At 39.7% G+C, this 21,983-nt stretch overlaps 1 protein-coding gene across 10 annotated transcripts in view; it reads left to right on the plus strand.

Moving 5' to 3' along the window:
* The window catches only part of Klhl7 (kelch like family member 7), a 54,967-nt gene that overhangs the window by 23,867 nt on the left and 9,117 nt on the right, over positions 1–21,983 (plus strand). For all 10 annotated transcript variants that reach the window (XM_076566744.1, XM_076566750.1, XM_076566746.1 and 7 more), the window contains 4 exons: positions 4,936–5,111; positions 8,654–8,828; positions 10,674–10,816; positions 21,285–21,525. In XM_076566744.1, the coding sequence (XP_076422859.1) occupies positions 4,936–5,111; positions 8,654–8,828; positions 10,674–10,816; positions 21,285–21,525 (735 nt within the window). The remainder of the gene's footprint in view (positions 1–4,935; positions 5,112–8,653; positions 8,829–10,673; positions 10,817–21,284; positions 21,526–21,983) is intronic.

Raw genomic sequence — 21,983 nt, forward strand, 5'->3', positions numbered from 1 at the left:
ATGGCTATACAGAGAAATCCTGTCTTGAAAAACCAAAATAATAATAATAATAATAATACAGAAAAAGCCACGCAGTGGTGGTGCACTCCTTTAATCCTAGCACTTGGGAGGCAGAGGCAGGTGGATCTCTGTGAGTTTGAGGCCAGCCTGGTCTACAGCCAGGGCTATACAGAGAAACCCTGTCTCAGGAAAGAAAAAAAAAATACAGAAAAGATGTTTGAAGGGGCAAAAGCCCCATGGTTTTCCAATCTTGACATGTAATCAAATTGTAAAGTAGATGCCCCATAAAATTCACACTAAAGATCAGTTGGGAAACTATCCATTTTACAATACTACAAATAAAAGGAAGCCATTACCGAAAGATGAAAGAGCCCGTAGAGGAAGAAACAGGGAACTAATATGAAGCAGGAGCTTCAGGAGCAGATAAAAGAAGCATAAAAGTCAGCAAACTGCAAAGGAAAAATCATTTGGACTTTAAAGACAATTTCAGGCTGAGTACAAAGACTGACTCATGAACTAAGATATTCCTTAGATATATCCTAGTGATATTTTTTATCTTTAAAAATCAAGAGCTTAGATTTGAGGTGATGAAAATGCTCTGGAGCCAGATAATAATCATGATGGGATGACATGAATATACTAAACGTGACTGGTGGTAGATTTTGTTATATGAATTTACCACCCAAAAATTAACATCCAACGTATAAGTTTTTAGAGATAAGTGATGGGTTACTAAAATGAACAAACTACTATTTCTATCATATCATGATTGAGTATGAAATGTCCCACAAAATGGTTTCTGTTTGAAGACGTAGTCTCCAATTCTTGAGAGACTATTGGATCAGGAGAGTACTAGCTTCATCACTAAGAATACCCTGGTTAGAATTTTCAGTGGTGGCAAAATGAGCTGTTTTGTTTTGTGAGACAGGGGCTGGCCTGGGAACTCAGTGTATACACCAGAGCTGGTCTCAAACTTTAGAAATTCACCTGCCTCTGCCTCCTGAGGGCTGGAAGGCATGGCCTACCATGTCCAGAAAAATAAGATGACTTTTGTTGTTTTAAACAGAAAGGGAATTTGAGAGGCTATGATACATAACTCAGAAATTGCCCATACCTCAAATGTCGGGCTTAGAAGAAGTAGAATTTGAGTAACAAACTTGTTTAGATAGATTCTAGATTCTGTGATCAGAGAATGAGTACAAGTTTATTCCCTAGGACTGTTTATAAGTACTGGTGACCAGCAACGGAAAATCCAGAGCTCCTGAAAGGAGAGAAGTGTAGGGCCTAACCCCCAACAGCAGTGCAGTACGGCAAGAAATTAGCTCTAGAAGGGCCTGTTCCTTCAGCACTTGGAAATTGAAAAGAAAATTTTAAAGAAGTATTAAAAAACAAATTATAGGCTATTAAAAGTGATAACACAATAAATCAGAATCTTTGGAATATAACCAAAGCATTTTTTAGAAAAATTTATTTTTATCTTTCTTGGTTTAAGCATCCTGCTCAAAGAGGTAAGAAAGCCTTTCAAAGTCTGTTAAGAAGGAAAGCTCAAAGAACAGCATCAGGAGTGGTGCTGTGTCTAGGAAAGCAAAAGGCAAGACCAAGCTGTCTTCAGAAGCAGAGAGCTGAAACCAGTCACCTCAGATGGCTGGGGAGGTCCCGGTGTGTTGTCTTTATGAGTTAGTGCTAGTACACACAGAAATTGAGGTTCATTTTTATTATTTAAATTTCAGATCAATAAAAAAGAGTAGAAGCTTCCCAGAAATAGGATTCCCATAATGCCAACTTTGAACAAAGAACAAGGATATGTGCATATACAGATGTGCATATACAGATGTGCATGACTTTAGCTTCACTTAGAACCAGTATTGTTTTTAGTGCAAAAAACATTTCAAATCCAGCAATGAATGTATTTTTTTCTAAAGAATTCTTCCCCTCTCCATTGAAGATGATAATAATGGAGGCTGGAGAGATGGCTCAGTGGTTAAAGGTACTTTTTGCTCTTGCAAAAGACCTAGATTCAGTTTCCCAGCACCCACATGAAGGCTCACAACTGTCTGTAACTCTTGTTGCACGAATCCTAAATGGTCTTATAATAAAAACCCAAGAGCCAGATATCAGGGCGAAAGCTAAAAGATCAGAGAAGCAGAGCAAGCCACAGCTACCACCTCTTCCCTCACCAACTCCTCAGCATGAAAGAGAGCAAGTTCCTGTCTCCTCCGGCCTTATATTCCTTTCTCTGCCAGGCCATATCATTTCCTGTCTCAACCTTCCTAGTGTTGGAATTAAAGATGTGTGATCCCAAGTGCTGAAATTAAAGGTGTGTGCCACCACTGCCTAGCTCTGGTTCTCTTTTAGACTGGATTAATCTTGTGTAGCCCAGTGTGGCCTTGAACTCACAGAAATCCAGATCTCTGCCTCTGCTTCCCGAGTGCTAAGATTAAAGGTGTGTGCCACCATTGCCTGACCTCTATGTTTAATCTAGTGGCTGGCTCTGTCTTCTGATCTTCAGGCAAATTTTAGTACAACACTCTTTAGTTCCAAAGGTCTAACACCCCCTTTTGGCTTTTGTGGACACTGCATGCACATAGTGCACAGACATATGCAGGCAAAACACACACATAAAATTATTTTTTAAAAAAATAATGACAATGCTGGTGAAGATTAATTCATGTTTGTGATGACAGGAAATTTAAGGGAACTCTATTTTCAGTTTTAATGTAAACCTAAAACTACCCTCTGCAGTTTATTAGTAATAGAGGATGTATTCAAAAATTCCATCCTTCTCTTTCACTGTCTGGAATTCTCAGATTACTAACAAGCTAAAATCTAAACATAACAATAGGTGATGAAGGCACTTCTGTGCTTTCAGTATCTATTTGTGATGTTTAAGAAAATGAAAGTTTTAACTGGTTATGGTGCCTGTAATTCTAGCACTCAAGAGGCTGAGACAAAAGGATTGTGAGTTTAAGGCAAATCTGGATGACATATTGAGACCTCATTTGCAAATCAGTAAAAACATAAATCATAAACCACAGGCCAAATAAACCACAGGCCAAATCTAAGCATCTCACTGGTGTAAGCAAATCTATATAAAAGTAGCATGCTTTTTGCCATAAGTGTTCAGAGATGAAAGATACCAGCTACCCTGGCATCTGGTTGGTAGTGGTGAGTTACGGTATAAATATGAAAGCATCAAAGCTATATTGGCCAGACATGGTAGTGCACGCCTTTAATCCCGGTGCTTGGGAGGCAGAGGCAGGCAGATCTTGGTGAGTTAAGACCAGCCTGGCAAATTCCAAGCCCCAAGGGCTATAAAAACAAAACAACAGCAGAAATCAGTGCATAACATGGTAATAAGTGACATGGAATTGAAACTGGGGGAGGGGTACTCAGTTAATATTTAGAAAGGCATTTATTTGCGAATTCAAACACCAAAATAATCTGAGAGTTTGCCGTACTCTTTCTGTGAAGGAATAGATAGTAAATACTTGAGGCTTTGTTAGCATTTGTCTTCCCCACCTCTTCTTCCCTGCCTCCCACTCCACCCCACCTCCACCCCTACCCCCCACCCTCTGCCCACTACTACTTCTATCCTCCTCCTCCTCCTCCTCCTTTTTTAAGCATTTGACATGAAACATAAAAACAGTAACCCTAGCAAGGTGGCACACAAACAAATTAAGGACTGACTAGATTTGGCCTGTGGATAGTACTTTGTCTCCTTATAGAGAACATAAGAAATTCCCTCCAAAACAAAAGTAGAATAATTGGGAAAAGGCTAAATGGAAAATATGCAAAACTTATTTATTTTTTTTTTTCAAACCCTTGTGTCGAGGGCTGACTTTCAATAGATCGCAGCGAGGGAGCTGCTCTGCTACGTACGAAACCCCGACCCAGAAGCAGGTCGTCTACGAATGGTTTAGCGCCAGGTTCCACACGAACGTGCGTTCAACGTGACGGGCGAGAGGGCGGCCCCCTTTCCGGCCGCACCCCGTTTCCCGGGAGCAAAACTTATTTTTTTAATATTTATTTTATCTATATGAATGACCTGCCTTCATGCACACCAGAAGAGGGCATCAGATCCCCATTACAGACAGTTGTGAGCTGCCATGTGGGTGCTGGGAATTGAACTCACGACCTCTGGAAGGGCAGCCAGTGTTCTTAACCACTGAGCCATTTTTCCAGCCCTTGGAAAATATATAAAACTTATGAGAGGATAATACATATTTTTATCAGTAAAGTATAAGAAAAGGATGTAAGAAAAGCTGAATGTCATAAATAATTTAGAGTGGAATAAATTGAAATGTCAAGTAGTTTTTTCAGTTGGATGTATTGTGGATTAATGTGCCCAGTATCAGGAGACAACTTGTGGGAGTTGACTCCTTTCCTGCACATGGGTCCCAGGGATATCAGGCTTGGTGGCAAGTCCTTTTATCTGATGAACCGTCTCCTCGCCCGATGTCTAGTTCTTACATGGACCTCTTCCTCTATGTTGCAGCTGTCCCCCCAAAACAATCCAAAAGTTCAGTGCAATCCTAACAAAAATCACCTCATTTTTAAGTAAGATGTGATAATTAGTTTTAAGTTTATTTGTAAAAGGAAGTGTTTAACAATGCTTAAGAGAAGTTTGGAAAAACTGATACTGTCTTATTGTCAAGCATAAAACAATCTCATATTGCCACAAAAATAGACAAATTATTGGAACAAGACCTAGATTCATGAGATCTACTTAAATTTTCCTCAAGCCTGGCTTTGTCTCCTCTCCTGCACCCCCCTAAAACACACAGCACTTTTTTTTTTTTTAAATCAAGGTATTACTCTGTAGTCTAAAGTAGCCTATAATTTGAGATTTTCCTGCATTATCTTCTCAAGTTCCGGGGTAACACATGTTTTTTCTAAAAGCGGTGTCTTCTGTTTTTCTTTTCTCTCTGTGTTTAGGTATAAGTGTGCTTGCTGAGTGTCTGGACTGTCCTGAACTGAAAGCAACAGCAGATGACTTTATTCATCAGCATTTTACTGAAGTTTACAAAACTGATGAATTTCTACAACTTGATGTCAAGCGAGTAACTCAGCTTCTCAGCCAGGACACTCTGACCGTGAGAGCAGAGGATCAGGTAGCTCACAGTACTGTCTTCCTAGGTGGTTCTTGGTAGAAAATTCTTTATCAATTCCTTCTACATGATGTTTTAATACATGACAACAAAAAAGTCTTGTATTAGGAGAAAATGTGTTCTTTATAATAAATACATTATCACAAAGTCGTTTTCATTGGAAAAGTCAAGACTATTTGAACTACAGACTGCGTGGTAGAGATAAAACTATTGGGTACCATGTTAGACACAGCAATGCCTCCCCCAAAAGATTTCCTGAACTTATGTTACCTTACATGTAGTAGAGAACTTAGAGCATGTGTCCAAGATGAGGATGAGAGGATGGGTAGGTTATAATTATAATTATGTGATAATAAGGGTCCTTAATTGTGGAAGAGAGTACAGTGTACAAAAGATTTGACCAGTCATTGCTGCTTTGGAGGTGGAAGAGGTCCACAGTACATATGGTTGATAAGAGACTAGAATTGGTCAAGAAATAATTTGTCATATGGGGCCTCCAGGTAGCCCTTCTGGCCTTGATTTTAGCCCAGCATGACTTGATTTACATTCCGTTTTCTAGAACCATCAGTTTAAGTGTCAGGCATGTAAATTCGACAAAGGTAGTTAGGAGCAGGTTGTGTGACTTTAATAGACTCACAGTTCTATATGTCAGGCACAACAGTGTGTCCAAAGTTCAGTTACCTAGGAAGCTAAAGGAGAAGAATGAATTGAGCCCAAGATGTTGAAACCAGCTAGAATGTAATGTGACCTTACATTCTAACAAATGTAGAGAAAGAAAGAAAGAAAGAAAGAAAGAAAGAAAGAAAGAAAGAAAGAAAGAAAGAAAGAAAGAAAGAAGAAAGAAAAGAAAAGGAAGATAAAAATTTCAGTTCTCAGGACTAGAGAGGTGGCTCAGTGGTTAAGCACACTGGCTGCTCTTCCAGAGGACCTGGGTTCGATTTCCAGCACCCTCGTGACAGCTCACAACTGTCTGTAACTCCTGTTCCAGGGGATCTGACACCCTTAACACCACAAACATATATGCAGACAAAACACCAGTGCACATAAAATACAAATAAAAATTATTTTAAGGAAAAAACTCACATCAGTTCTCTCATCAAAATTAACTGGCTTGTATGCAGGTGAAGAAAACATGACTTTATACTGGAAAACCTGACAGATACTGCCAGCTGGTGGTCATCAGTGATGTCATATTGAGTACGTGCTCACTTGATGTCATAAAAAAGCTAATTGTCACTGGTTTGGTTGGGTTTTGTCAACTTGACACAAACCTAGACACATCTGAAAGAGGGAATTTTAAATTTTGAGAAAATGTCTTTTTGAGACTGTCCAGGGGCTGGAGAGATGGCTCAATGGTTAAGAGCACTGCTTGCTCTTCCAGAGTTCTTGAGTTCAACTCCCAGCAACCACATGGTGACTCACAACCATCTCTAGTAGGATCTGATGCCCTCTTCTGGCATAAAGTTATACATGCAGATAAAAAGTCATATACATAATAAATAATTTTTTAAAATCTTTAAAAAAAAAAAAAAGACTGGTCTGTAGGCAAGTCTGTGGGACATTTTCTTGATTAATGATTGATACAGGAGAGTCCAGCAAGCCAGGAGGAACAAGCCAATAAGCAGAGTTCCCCATGGCCTCTGCTTCAGTCCCTGGCTTCCAGATTCCTGCTTTGAATTCCTACCCTGACTTCCCTTAGTGATGGAGTGTGACCTGAGAGATAAAGCTAAAACAAATCCTTTCCTCCTCAAGTTGCTTTCATCTTTTTTTTTTTTAAGATTTATTTATTCATTATGTATACAGTATTCTGCCTGCATGTATGCCTGGAGGCCAGAAGAGGGCACCAGATCTCATTACAGATGGTTGTGAGCCACCATGTGGTTGCTGGGAATTGAACTCAGGACCTCTGGAAGAGCAGTCAGTGCTCTTAACCTCTGAGCCATCTCTCCAACCCCTGGTCATGGTGTTTTATCAAGCAACAGAAACCTCAGACAATCATTGTGGTCACCCTCCCCAAAAGCATACTACGCTAATAATACACAAGCATCCAACAAACTGAAACGGAGGACAGTTTACCTGAACAGAATTCAGAAAGAAGGAATGTCAGAAGTTCCCACAGTCTGTCTAAAAAATCCTTAGGTGATTTATTGACTTAATATAATGTGGTCTCCTTAATGGAGTAATGGGAAGGAAAATCATACTAGATAAACACTAGAGAAATATAAAAATTATGGTATTAATATAGGAATATTAACTCACTGGTTATGACAGATGCTTTATACTGTAGTGACTGGGTACAGAGAATACTAAATCTAATCTGTTATGCACTTGACCTTAGCAAAAGACCAAAAAGCATTCTAAACATGTTGTAAAATAAAAAGCCTGTCTTTAAAATTCCAGTTCCCATAATTTATTAACTAACTCAAACATATGTGTAGTAGATGAGTATGTATATGAAATAAGTTGTTGGTGATATTTAATGATTTATAAGTTAAAGTATATTAATGAACTTGAACTTGTTCAGTGCAGTTAAATGAATGCTACAGTATTATTTTTAAAGCAATTCTCATAAATATCCTATATTTTATTAAATATAGAATTGTATATCTTAAAAATTTTTTTAGAAACGGGTAAGTCTGTTGGTTCACAGTGTAGAAATACAAGGTTAAAATAAATAACTCTTTTATCTCCTGCAATGGAAGCCCTCTTGGGAAACCTGTGTTCCTGGTCCTGAGCATAATTGGAGCTATCACTGACTAATAGACTTCTTTCGGTATCATGTGACTGCTTCTGAAGAGGAAGCTGTGGTTTGTTGTTTTAAAAAACACATCATAAATTTTGGGACTGAAGAGATGGCTCAGTGGTTAACAGCACTTGCTGCTCTGCCCATGGAGTTCAGTTCCCAGCACCACATCTGCCTAGAACACAACTGCCTAGTCACAGCTGCCTAGAACTCCAACTGCATAGAATGTGATAACCTCTTCTGGCCTCTACAAGTACCTACCAACATGCGGAGACACATACATTCATAGACAAGAAAAAATAAAGTCCCTCTACAGAATTTTATTTTATTATTTTTATTTTTTTTATTTTTAATTAATGTATATGTGTGTGGATATGTGCACTTGTGTACAAGTACCCTTAAAAGCCAGAGGCATTGGACCCGCTGGAGCTGGAGCTAGAGACCATTGTGACTTGCCCGACATGGGTGCTAGGAACCAAACTCAGGCCCTCTAGAAGAGCAGTATGTGCTCTTAACAGCCGAACCATCTCTCCAACCCCATAAATCTTTTTTTTTAAATCACAACTTTAACATTCTTCCCATTACTATGTGTATTCGTAGTTAGTCATAGCAAACACACTGCCTAAAAGGCTCACTAACACATGAGTGAAGTGTTGGAGGTATAATCAGGTGTTGAGGAATGCCAATGAGTATTTGGACAAACTCCTGAGAATAATTGTCCCCTTTTCAGTGTCAGAGTGAAAATAGATGTTTGGAATTTTGCTGCCATCTCAGAACTTTACTGTTCTGTTTTCCCCTTTAGGTTTATGATGCTGCAGTGAGGTGGCTGAAATATGATGAGCCTAATCGCCAGCCATTTATGGTTGATATCCTGGCTAAAGTCAGATTTCCTCTTATATCGAAGAATTTCCTAAGTAAAACCGTACAAGCTGAACCACTTATTCAAGACAATCCGGAATGCCTTAAAATGGTGATAAGTAAGTTGCCTTCATACCCATTTATGTATGGATCACATGGCCATCTCCCATGGACTAAAAACCCATTCAGTGGATCAGACTCACTAGCCAGAGAAAAAACATTGAAGATGTCTTCTTGGTGTGGGTTCTCAGCCCCCTGAAAAGGATTAGCCTCAGCCATTATTTTATAGTGAAAAAGTGAAGGGTTTTTTTCCCCCTTGGGCCTTTTCTAATTTGTTCACAATAGCTTTCATGTACTTTGTTCATAGTGTTTCCTTTTATTTAATTAAGCAAATCTGAATGAAGTGTGGTAACTAGTCACGCATGCTTTACATGCTGAAGAATTGTTTTTGTTTTTGTTTGTGAACTATATCTAGGTTCTGTATCTACTTTTTTGTGAAGTTGCTGGACTTCAACTTACTGAGAGGATAGCTTTGTAATTTTATTTTGTGTAGTAGGTATTTTCCTAGTTTGCCACTTTTCCTTTCCAACATTTATGAGATTTTTTTCAAATTTCAATTTTTGTTGAGAAGAAAATATGAGGTAGGAAATACAATTTTTCCTGTACTATCTAACATTAATAGACAATCCATTTTCCCCACACTAATTTAAAATGACATCTTAAACAGTTTTTGATTATGTGACTCAGCCAAATTAAGGAAGATCCATAATAGTTTTGAATCCTCATTGCATGTGATCTAAGATAGTTCTTCTCAAAGTTTTATGTGCATCTGAGTCAACTTGGGATTGTCCAGTGCACAGGGATTGGTGTGGTAGCTTTTAGGTAGTGGGGTTCAGCATTTCTAAGGTGATGGTGTGGTAGCTTTTAGGTAGTGGGGTTCAGCATTTCTAAGGTGATGGTGTGGTAGCTTTTAGGTAGTGGGGTTCAGCATTTCTAAGGTGATGGTGTGGTAGCTTTTAGGTAGTGGGGTTCAGCATTTCTAAGGTGATGGTGTGGTAGCTTTTAGGTAGTGGGGTTCAGCATTTCTAAGGTGATGGTGTGGTAGCTTTTAGGTAGTGGGGTTCAGCATTTCTAAGGTGATGGTGTGGTAGCTTTTAGGTAGTGGGGTTCAGCATTTCTAAGGAAGCTGCTACTGTGTGAACCACATTTGCATGACATTAAGAGGGGCCTTTAGCACCCACTCCCTGGTGCCCACAGCAGAGATGGTAATTGGTCTGTGGTAGGAATCAGGTAGAAATAGAGATTTCTGTGTGATTCTAACATGCCGTTACAACAGAGCACTGATATCAGGTAGTGGCACACATTTGTTATCTGCATTAAGGAACTGAGGCAAGAGGCTTACCACTTAGAGGACAGCTTCCTGTGTTACATAGTGAAACATTTCATGAGGAAAAAGAAGACTGAGATTACTGGGTTTAAGAGATCTGGAGTTTAGTGATTATTATTTTGACAACCACTCTTGAGTAACCCTAGTTCATTGGCACGTAGTAAGTGAGTAACATAGTCTTAGTAATATTGATTGCTGAGAATTGTAAATTAATTAAGATGAGGATTCTTAGACATTTATCCTGCCTCTGTCTTCTTTTTTCCTAGAACACTAGAGGGATCGAAAAGTAATTTTAAGTTACAGGGGGATTAAAAAAAAAGTAGTCCCCCCCTTTTTTTTTTTTAAGATTTATTATTTATACAATGTTCTCTCTGCGTGTTTGCCTGCACACCAGAAGAGGGCACCAGAACTTACTATGGATCATTGTGAGCCACCATGTGGTTGCTGGAAATTGAACTCAGGACCTCTGGAAGAACAGTCAATGCTCCTAACCACTGAGCCATCTCTCTAGCACCTACCTTACTTTTCAAAGCATTGACTTAGTAGTACATGAAGAGTTACCGTGTATTTTGTGCAGGTGGAATGAGGTACCATCTGCTGTCTCCTGAGGATCGAGAAGAACTCGCAGGTGGCACACGGCCTAGAAGAAAGAAGCATGATTACCGCATAGCTCTGTTTGGAGGCTCCCAACCACAGTCTTGTAGATATTTTAACCCAAAGGTAACTAATTTGTTCTGATTTTTATTTTGAAGGAACTGAGCACATATAGAGACTAACATATCTCATGGTAAGTAGTAATCGGTTGCCTAGTTCCTGTTGTTTTATAGGGTAAGGAAATTGAGAATTACATTTTAAATGTCCTCTATAACTGCTCTGGGGTGCTTTAAAAAGAACCACTACAGAAAAAACAAAGTTCAGTCTTTGTTAGCAAGTCCATGCACTGATTCTAATGTCCTTGCTTTCATTCGATGATTATCTTCAGTGAAAATCAGCTTCTTAGGCTAGATGTGTTTTCTTTCTGTAGTAATTATAATGCATTGTCATTCTAGACAATTTGGAAAAATGTATTCACAAAGAAAAAAGATAGATACCTTTATCCAACTATCTAGAAACAACACTTTTAGTCTATTTTCCAGTACATTTAATACCAATTAGAGAAGCAGATTATGAGTCATAGGTCTAGGGACACAAGTTTTAAAAATATGTAGATGTTTTGTTACATCCTTGAGATGGCCCAATCATATTTCTCCTTGTGTCTTAGTCCTGTGTGTTTGGGTATGGAGAAATACAATATTTTTCTGATATTGCATGCATTGCTGGAGCAGAGCAAATACCAAAGTCCTAAATGATGACTCCCAGAATCTGCAGTAAGGTATCCATAACCCATGCTGAATCCAAGCACAACATGATACCTTTCTTTTGTAAGTCCCTCCCCTTTTCGGGTGATGGTTATTACTTGGCATTAAGATACTTGTCTGATACCTTTTTCTATGTAAAGTAGATCCTTCAAGACATCCATGTAATAATGTAGGGTTGATCTACAAGTTATTTATAAAAGCATAGGGATGTCAAGTTCAAATCTGTATTAAGTGTCAATTCCTGGGAAAGCAAACATTATCTCCTTCCACATGCTGGTTCCCTCAGATTGTGGTAACAAATCAGGATTTAGAATTGTCACTGGTGCTGAGGTGTCAGCAGTGGCCAGCTACATTGGCCTTGGGCAACTGTAACTTCTGTGACTACTGCTTTGGCAGCCTCTCAGTAGCACTGTGGTCATTGAGTGCTACTCATTGAGTACACATGTGAGTACACACTCACTGGGCATGCATTAGGCTGGCTGGAGTGGGAAGGCATAGATGCAGTCTTGTACACAAGGCACTATGTATGCAGTTGTTTGGGGCTGCCAATCATTGTCAGCAGTCTTGCATTCTTTCTGTTTGTTTGTGTTCATTTTAGTAAACCATTAACAATGCCCCCAAAATGATTTTTTTTTTAAAAAGTGATCTTTGGTACCCCCCACACCTAAAATGAACAGCTAGCTCAGTCACTAAAGTGTTGGCCTTGTAAGCACTTAAGACCTACAGTCCTCATTTAAAACCTCCATAAATTCAGTCTTGTGTTTCTATACAACATAATTTTAGTTTTGTGGTTAGATCCATTACAACTAGTGGGGGTGGGTTAATGATGTGTTGGTAGCCTGTGTCAGACATTTGCTTCTGTTAGAACAAACTGGTGAACCAGGCTATATGTGCTTAAAAGACCGATTCCTACTTAAAGAAAGTTGCTTTATTTGCTCCATAAGCCCAGATGTGCACTATGATCTTATCGAGACATTCCTGAAGCCATATAAAGGAAGTATCTGTTGCCCCAGAATCACAGGGTGGCCTGAGCTGCTGAGCCATACTACCATAGCTTGTTCCACTTATTAGAGGGCTTTCTTCTCTGGAGTTTAAAAGGAACAGTCAGATCTCTCCTGTCTAATGTGTAGGAGGAGCTAGGACATTGATCTGTCCTGCATATACCAACATACTATAGACCAGGGGGTTGGCAGACTTCTGTAAAATACCAGAGAAAATATTGTCACCTTTGCAGATCATATTTTCTTTGCCACAGCTACTCAGTTATGTTGCTATAGAAGATAAATAACCATAAACAGTATATAAACACAAATGGGCATAGTTTTATTCCATAGAGTTTTATTTATAAAAACAAAATTATGAACTGGATTTGACCTTTGGGCCATTGTTTTCCAACCTCTGTTCTGGACCCCTAGAGCCAATAGACAAGTAGGGCCATTAAAGTAACCAAATGAGTTGGCTCATCTTCTGTCTTTACTAAGAAATGGAGGGTTCTTTACTGTCTTGGTCTCCAGAACTGCTCAGCATCATGGGCATCAACAACATTGTCTGTGAAGACCTTTGTGAAGATGAGCTGGTCCATGTTCCCTGCAGCTTATATTATAGTGTGGAGTTAGAGACAAAAGAATCTGGAGGTCAAATCATGATATCATTTTCTCTGGCAGTTGACAAGAAATTCCCTCTAATAGGTAGCTAGCCTTAGCCAGCATGTTAGCTATATGCCAGATTTACAGCTTATATCAATCTGGTCCAGTTAAGAAGACCATACCTGGCCCTGCTTCATTGATAATTGGAGTTATCATTATTGCTGGTTCCTCCTCTGTTTTGTAGAGAAATCCTCCAGGGCTTCTCCTGAGAACATTTAATGTCATAACCCAGAAAGTGAGTGTTTTGCTGCCAGATACCAACAACACCTCCCCAAGGACAGGATCACATTCACTGTATTTGTTAGTCCCTGCTGGGATGCTGTCACCCAGAAATGACTCTGGACCATCCCTCCAACCTCAAAATGCAGGCTTGCACATGGCTTCTTTCACATTAGAAGACAGATGGCTGCTCTGAGATTCGTGTATATGTGTAGTACAAGCCAATAAACACAATTTCTTCAGTGTGTTTAAAAGGTTAATCACATCTGCATACCTGCTTCATACCAGGTGAGGGTAAGCCTGTTGAAATATAAGTGATAATTTGTTTTAAAAATTTTTAGGAGCCTTTGCATGAAGAAAGGAAAAATAATAGCCCTCCCAAGTATAAACTGAAAACCAGCAATTTAATTATACTTTTTACAAACTACAGCTTTCAGGTGATAATCATAGTTGTACCCTTAAAGCCTAGCTGTAGTGTTGATTTAGGCAGTAAAAAAATAATCAAGCCAGGTGGTGATGGCACACACCTTTAATCCCAGCGGGAGGCAGAGCTCAGTGAGTTCAAGGCCATCCTGGTCTACAAAGCAAGGTTCAGTACAAAGCAAGGTTCAGTACAGCAAAGACTATTACACAAAGAAACCCTGTCTCAAATAAATAAATAAATAAATAAATAAATAAATAAATAAATAAATAAATAAATAAATAAATAAATAAAATAATAAAATAAAGAAAGAAAAATAATATTCAAACCAAAATCTGGTAGAAAACATTTTAAAACATAAATAAATAAAGGACTATGCTGGTGTATTTGATGGGCCAGAAGAATCTTGAATTCATTAGGGAGGCAAGGCGCATCATTGCTAGAATGAGACGAATGAGGAGAACTCTGACACTTTACCCTGTGAACCTAATACTTTCCTTGGTGTTGTTTTTTTATTGGACAGTTGACAAAAAATGGATATTCTGCAAAGCCCTGGTACTGAGAACTCCAGAATTCTCCCTTGATGCCTTGCTTTGTTCTTTAAAATGGCCCATTCTCAATGCCTTCTTTTGTACTCAACCAGAATTTTTATAGATTACTAGTGTTGAAAATTCAAATAATGGAGGAATTACCTACTTATTTAAAAATTGTCATCCCATCTGTTACTTCTTACTTCCTGAAACTGAGAACTATTAGAAACTACTTACAGTATTTATGGTGTCTCTTAAAGAGCTAGCTCAAGCCAGGAATCAGTGGCACACGCCTTTAATCCCATCACTTGGGAAGCAGAGGCAGGTGGATCTCTGTGAGTTTGAGGCCAGCCTGGGCTACAGAGCGAAATCCAGGACAGGCACCAAAACTACACAGAGAAACCCTCTCTGTAAAAAAAGAGAGAGCGCACCAAGAAAAAAGAAAAGAGAGCTAGGTCCTGTCTTTTATGTTGTAAAAACTCATCTTGAAAAACTTTGACCAGTTGTTATTGTTAAAATATTTTAGTATTTAAATTGATTAGTCCTAATTATTTCTAATATTAAATAGATAAGGTGATTACTTTGATTACTTATTTGGGATACCCCAAGTGAACATTATATCATTAGTCAAATAATAAACCGTTTAATAAGAAGTAATAAAGAGAACGATTTTTTTAAGAGGACTATTTTTAAGCAGTGCTTGTTAATTATCTATCAGCTCCCCTCTAAGCCTCTTTGATATTCCGTAGATATTACTGGTGTCGGAACGCAAATGTTTGTATTGTTTGGTGACAAAAAACTGAGAGTACAGATTGTAAAAAGCGTCTCCCTTGTCCCATCTTGTACCTACTTTTCAGCTTTCAAGTCTTAGTGATTGCTGAAAGGTTTCATTGTATTCAGTGTTCTTTGTGTGTGTGTACTCAACTGTAGCATGGCCATGTGTTATGATACTGATACCTAAATAAAAGTTGACTTAATTGACCCTTTTATTTGGATTCCTAATGAAAGGATGGGCTGAAGGCTTAGAACTCTGTGAAGATCTTCATTTAACCCCTTTCATGTGCTGAAGGAAAGGGAGACTTACCATAGAGAAGAAGGGATCTAGCATATTCTCTGGCAGGCAAACAAGTAAATGGTAAATCCAGCAGAGGACCTGGGCTCATATGTTACGAAGGTAGAAAACCATATGAATCGTCTGCCGTGTGGGATTCAGAGGTCCATCCCAGCCTTCCCTCGCTGCACCTTGTGTAGACCAGACTGACCTTGAACTCCTTGATCCTGCTGCCTCCACTTCCCAGGTGCTGGAATTCCAAAGTCTCACTCAGACCAAGTATGAGGTTCGCGTCTGTTCTGTTATAAGGGCTCAAGTGTATGAGGAAGAGTGAACAAATACAACACTGTGTGACATTTCACAGGGATTTTAGTGCTTGGTTTTATGGGGTCGCATCTAAATATGAACTCACCCCCACCCCCTTTAAAAAATTTCATCTTCAACCCAGAGCACATTTTCTCATTAGAAATACTATTTACTAAAGATTATCACACTACTTTTATCTCACTGTATGATAGCCACCTTCTCTCTTGAAGAAGGCAAGGAGACAGTTCTACCCTGTGGTGAGAGTGGAATCTTGACAGTTATATATTGTGTATGATTTTGAAAGAACATGTATAAAAAGCTAAAGAATAGACCTTCAAGGACAGTGGCATTGCCTTTTTAAAGCTAAGACTTTTGAGCCGGGCATGGTGGTGCAGGCCTTTCATCCCAGCACTCTGCAGGCAGAGGCAGAGGCTGGTGGGGCTCTGAGTTTCAGGCCAGCCAGGGTACACAGTGAAGCTGTGTCTCAAAATGAGAGACAGTCTGATTGTTGCTGGAATAGTAGATATCTTTTAATAAAAATCCCAGAACCAGATATTGGGGTAAATGCTGAAGGATCTGAGAGACAAAGGAACAAGCCACTGCCACGTCTCACCTCACCAACTCCACGAATCCTCTGTCCACAAGTCCTCTGACCGAATGAATGGCTCTGAGTTCTCAGCCGAAAGGCTCCAGCAAAAAGGGCCTCTAACTAAAAAGGCTTTAATTCCTGTCTCCCCACGCCTTATATGCCTTTCTCCACCCAGCCATATTACTTCCTTCCTAGTGCTGGGATTAAAGATGTGTGTACTTCCCAGATACTAGTAGCAGAGTGTTGCTGGAGGGCTTCTCTCCAGGTTCCCCAAGCCCCGCAGTCCCACAATCCACTTATAAAATAATCACTCAGACGCTTATATTACTTACAAACTGTATGGCCGTGGCAGGCTTCTTGCTAACTGTTCTTTTATCTTAAATTAACCCATTTCTATAAATCTATACCTTGCCACGTGGCTGGTGGCTTACCAGAGTCTCTACATGCTGCTTGTCCTGGCGGTGGCTGCAGTGTCTCTCCCCCAGCCTTCCGCTTCCCAGAATTCTCCCCTCTCCTTGTCCCACCTACTTCCTGCCTGGCCACCTACTTCCTGCCTGGTCACTGGCCATCAGTGTTTTATTTATATAGAATGATATCCACAGCAGCAGAGGCTAAATTCTCAAGTGCTGGGATTAAAGGTGTGTGCCACCACTGCCTGCCTCTGTTTCTCTCCTAGACTGAGTCAATCTCATGTAATCCAGGATGGCTTTGAACTCACAGGGATCCAGATGGATCTCTGCCTCCCAAGTGCTAGGATTAAAGGTGTGTGCCACCACGGCCTGGCTTCTATATTTAATCTAGTGGCTTGTTCTGTTATCTGATCTTCAGGCAAATTTTATTAGGGTACACTGTATCACCACAACTGACTTTCATAAGACCACATAGATCCGGACTCTTGCTATGAGCCCCAGCAGCTGACATTGCTGGAATGTGACAGGAATCATCACGGTACCTGTGGGCTTCCTCGGCTATCAGTATGAAGCTCACAGTCATGAGCTATTGTTCTCTTTGGCTTGTTCACAGTAGATGTTCTCCCTGAGTCTTTTCAGTAGACTGACTACCTTTATGTTCATGGAAGATATTGGAACACTGCCTTAAAGACTTGACAAAATTAGCTATATTAATTTGAGTCTTTGTTTATTTTGTGAGGTAGACACATGTTAAGATTTAGTTTTAATTAGGAGTATGAGCATGTGTGTGGGTGGGCATAAGGGTTCACATGAGTCTAGTTCCCCACAGAGGTCAAAAGAGGGTGTCAGATACTATATTAGGGTTACCCCACTCCTGGTACCAAAATCTGTGTTAGTCAGGGTTCTCCAGAGCAGTGGTTCTCAACCTTCCCAATGCTGCGACCCTTTAATAAGCAGTTCCTCATGTTGTGGTGACCCCCAACTCAAATTATTTTTGTTGCTACTTCATAACTGTAATTTTGCTACTGTTATGAATTATAATGTAAATGTCTGTGTTTTCTGGTGGTCTTAGGAGACCACTGTGAAAGGGTTGTTCAGCTCCCAAAGAAGTCACGACCCACAGGTTGGAAACCACTGCTGTAGAGGCACAGAACTGAGAAAGAGTGTGGATGTGTGTAGGGGGGATTTATTAGAATGCCTTTCAAGCTGTAGTCCAGCTAGTCCAACAAGGATCCAGTAATTGTTCAGTCCATGAGGCTGGATGTCTCAGCTAGTCTTCACTACATGCCAGAATCCTACTACCAGTGAAGGAACAAAGTAGCCAGCAAGAGCAAGCAGACAAAGAGAGCAAGTTTCCTTGGTCCATGTCTGTTATACAGGCTGCCAGCAGAAGGTGTGGCCTAGATAAAAGGTGGATCTTCCAGCCTCAAAAGACTTGGGTCTTCCCACTTCAAATTATTTAAGAAAAATTCCTCAGCTGGATAGTAGTGGTACGTGCCTTTAATCCCAGCACTCGGGAGGCAGAGCCAGGCAGATCTCAGTGAGTTCGAGGCCAGCCTGGTCTATAAAGTGAGTGCCAGGACTGTTGCACAGAGAATCCTGTCTTAAACAAAAAGGAAAACCTCTCACAGGTATGTCTAGCCACTTGGGTTTTAGTTAATTCCAAATGTGGCCAGCCACATTTGACAACCAAGAATAGTCATCACAGATCCCCTGGAGCTGAAGTTATAAGCAGCTGTGATCCACCCAACATTGGTGCTGGGAAACTAACTTGGGTCCTTTGCAAGAGAAGTATGTGCTCTTAACCACTAGGCCGATCCCCCTAGTCCCTGGGCAGGTAATTTTAATTTGAAGAACACCAGGTGTTGGAGATAATTTAAAAGAATAAGTTGGCCAGTCTTTTCATACTAAATTTAATTGAAGATCATAGAAAGATAAAGTAAGGTAAAGAAAGATAAATTACAGAAAATTTCCCACACAGCTTTCAGTAAATTGTGTGAAGAGTCATGGTGAGACCTGAGATTGAGTTAATGTAGTTTATTAAGTTGTATTTTTCTGCTCAGTGGATTTGTACAATATATGAGAATAATTTAGATTACCTTTAAAGAACTACTCCCTATAGAATGTGTGGTAATTACTTTTCTTCTGCAGTATACAGTTTTCTCTAATGAATAAGTAAAAGTATTTATCCCTAGGCTTTCTGTGTCCTTGGATAAGACTAAAGCTTCAAAATGACGTTCTGTTTGTCTTGTAGTTGTGTTTGCCAGCCAATAGGTGTGCCACCAAGTAACCCAGGGAGACAAAGATCCTAATTTAAGGATAAAAACCTGAGTAATTAATGCTCTGTTTTCCTTATTTAAAAAACAACGTTTATCACTAAGAGTTAAAGGTACCTGCAAATGCACTTTCTTGCCTAGGAGATCAGCCTTCTATTCTTAGGATATGTTCTAATCTAATGAACATCTGACACAGCAGATGCTAACAAGATAAAAATATCAGTTTGATATTCTTATAGGGACCTCAGCAGTAACATTCACACACAGTGCTTTCTTTGCTCAGTGACATTGGGAATTGTATGGATTGTGCCTAATCCTGATCATTTTCAGCTATTTTGGAAAGCAGCAGAAACAAATGCTATATGCTATACCTTTGGGGACATTCCCCATGCATACATACATGGTAGGTGGGTAGAAGCATCTTTGGATGCCACAACACAGAAACGATAAACCAGGCTTGGATAAGTATTGTGTGTTTTCTCATATATAGACTTTTCTTTTTTTTTTTTTTTTTTTTTGGTTTTTCGAGACAGGGTTTCTCTGTGTAGCTTTGCGCCTTTCCTGGGACTCACTTGGTAGCCCAGGCTGGCCTCGAACTCGCAGAGATCCGCCTGGCTCTGCCTCCCAAGTGCTGGGATTAAAGGCGTGCGCCACCACCGCCCGGCGACTTTTCTTTTTTTAATGAAATAAAATTAGAAGAAAAGAAGGACCCAAAGGATGTGGAAAAAGAAGACAGAGTAATGAGGACATAAATATAATTAAGAACATAAGCATGCGTGAAAACAGCACAACGAAACCCATTGTTTTCTACATTTAATATATGCTAAAAAGGAAAAATAAAACATCCTGTAAGTTAACACTAGGTAGGAAAGGAGTGAGTATTGACTAGAGATAGTTACCTGGACCAGGCAAAGAGCTGCTACAGGGACAACCAGTAGACACTTCGGGTATTGTGGGCCCTATAGTTTCTGTTGCAGCTGCCAGCTGAATAAAAGCAGATGTGGACAGTACACACTGGGACCTGTTGCCATCTTCCAGTAAGACTTATTACAGTGAAATTGAGAATCTAGACTCAAACATGATACCAAAATTTTATTCAGGATGCCACATTCAATCTCCCTTCACTTTAAAAACATAGTTTTGGCCAGGTGGTGATGGCGCATGCCTTTAACTCACGCCTTTAATCCCAGCACTCGGGAGGCAGAGACAGGTGGATCTCTGTGAGTTTGAGGTCAGCCTGGTCTACAGAGTGAGTTCTAGGACAGCCAGGGCTACACAGAGAAACCTTGTCTTGGGGGAAAAGTAGTTTTGATGTGAATAGAAACTTAGAGTGCATGTTTACCCTTCTGCTGGGTCTGCCGAAGTGGCTGATATACTCTTCTTACTGAGGGCCGGGTCGGCTTCTCCCGCTGTCGGTCTCTGTCTCTCTTTATGTCATCAGTTGCATCACTGTTGTTTCTTGAAATCACGAAACTTGAGTGTAAGTTAAATTTTCATACAACAATTATTGCTCATATCTGAAACCTACTTGTTGGTGGGTAAGTTTGTTTTATACATAATAGTTAAATAAATTTCAAGTTGATTATCTTCTGTTATAGCCAGAGTAATAATAATAAACTAAAAAAAAAAAGCACATACAAAAAACAAAACAACAACAACAACAAAAAAGGCATCTTTCGCCTGGTGGTGGTCATGCACGTCTTTAATACCAGCACGCAGGAGGCAGAGACTTCCAGATCTCTTTGAGTTCGAGGCCAGCCTGGACTACAGATCAAATTCCAGGGCAGTCATAACTGCACAGAGAAACCCTGTCTTAAAAAAGAAAAAAAGAAAGAAAGACAGAAAAAGGAAGAAAGAAGAAAGGAAGGCACATAGGAAGCAGATTGGCACTGTGCTCAGACTCTAAGGAACTGATTGGTGCTTGTAATCATGCAGAGAACAGCTACTTGAAGCACATAATTGTCTAAATAATCTGCACTCGGTATGCACATACCTACGTATAGACACAAACACATACACGTACTTTAAAAGAATAAAAATAAAGGGCTTTTTTAAAATAACAATGTTTTTTTCATATTTTAGCATTATAATCTTCAAACTTCAATGACAGGGAATAGGAGACAGGGTAGTAATGATCTATCCAGATATGTTTATTTCAAAGCCATGGAACATCCAGTTATGTCCGTTCCTCTTACCCTCTGCCTTAGCTAATCAGCATTTTAAAGAAAGCACTCAGTTTAAGCTGGGTGATAGTCTCAAGGCAGACATTGTATATGTGCAGTCTAGTAAGTCAACGCACCCCTGCTCTTTGTGTTATCTTTATCTGTGCTTTGTCGTTTCCAGTTTCCGTTTCTGAAAGCTTCCTGTCCTGTCTTGTTTCAGGATTACAGCTGGACAGACATTCGCTGCCCCTTTGAAAAACGAAGAGATGCAGCATGTGTGTTTTGGGACAATGTTGTATACATTTTGGGTGGTTCTCAGCTTTTCCCCATAAAGCGAATGGATTGCTACAATGTTGTGAAGGACAGCTGGTATTCCAAACTGGGCCCTCCAACACCTCGAGACAGCCTTGCTGCCTGTGCTGCAGAAGGCAAAATTTATACATCTGGAGGTTCCGAAGTAGGTAAGACACTGTTGATACTTTTATTTAACAGAAGTATTTTAATCCAAGTATCTTGGCATTTGTATTTTTCAAAAATTAGGAAGATTTGTCCAGATACTTTGAATTTAAATACATGTTTATTAACATTTTAGAGCCTATTTCCTTATATGCTTACCTTAATCCTTCAAATTATTGATAGGAGTGCCAGCATTCTGGGGCTTGAGAGATGGTGCAGTAATTAAAGGCACAAACTGCTGTTCCAGAGGACCTGAGTTCAATGCCCAGTAGCCACATCAGTTTGGCTTACAACTACCTGTAACTCCAGCTCTGAAGGGCATCCAATACCTTTGGTCTCTGTAGGCACCTGCATGCATATTCACAGACGCACATACACATAATTAAAACTAACAAAAAATTATAATGTCATCTTTCTAGATAAATTGCCCTCTTTTAATTATGAAATGCTAGTTGACAGTATT

The sequence above is a fragment of the Peromyscus maniculatus genome, chromosome 3 (assembly GCF_049852395.1).
Source record: "Peromyscus maniculatus bairdii isolate BWxNUB_F1_BW_parent chromosome 3, HU_Pman_BW_mat_3.1, whole genome shotgun sequence".
Taxonomy (NCBI): Eukaryota; Metazoa; Chordata; class Mammalia; order Rodentia; family Cricetidae; genus Peromyscus; species Peromyscus maniculatus.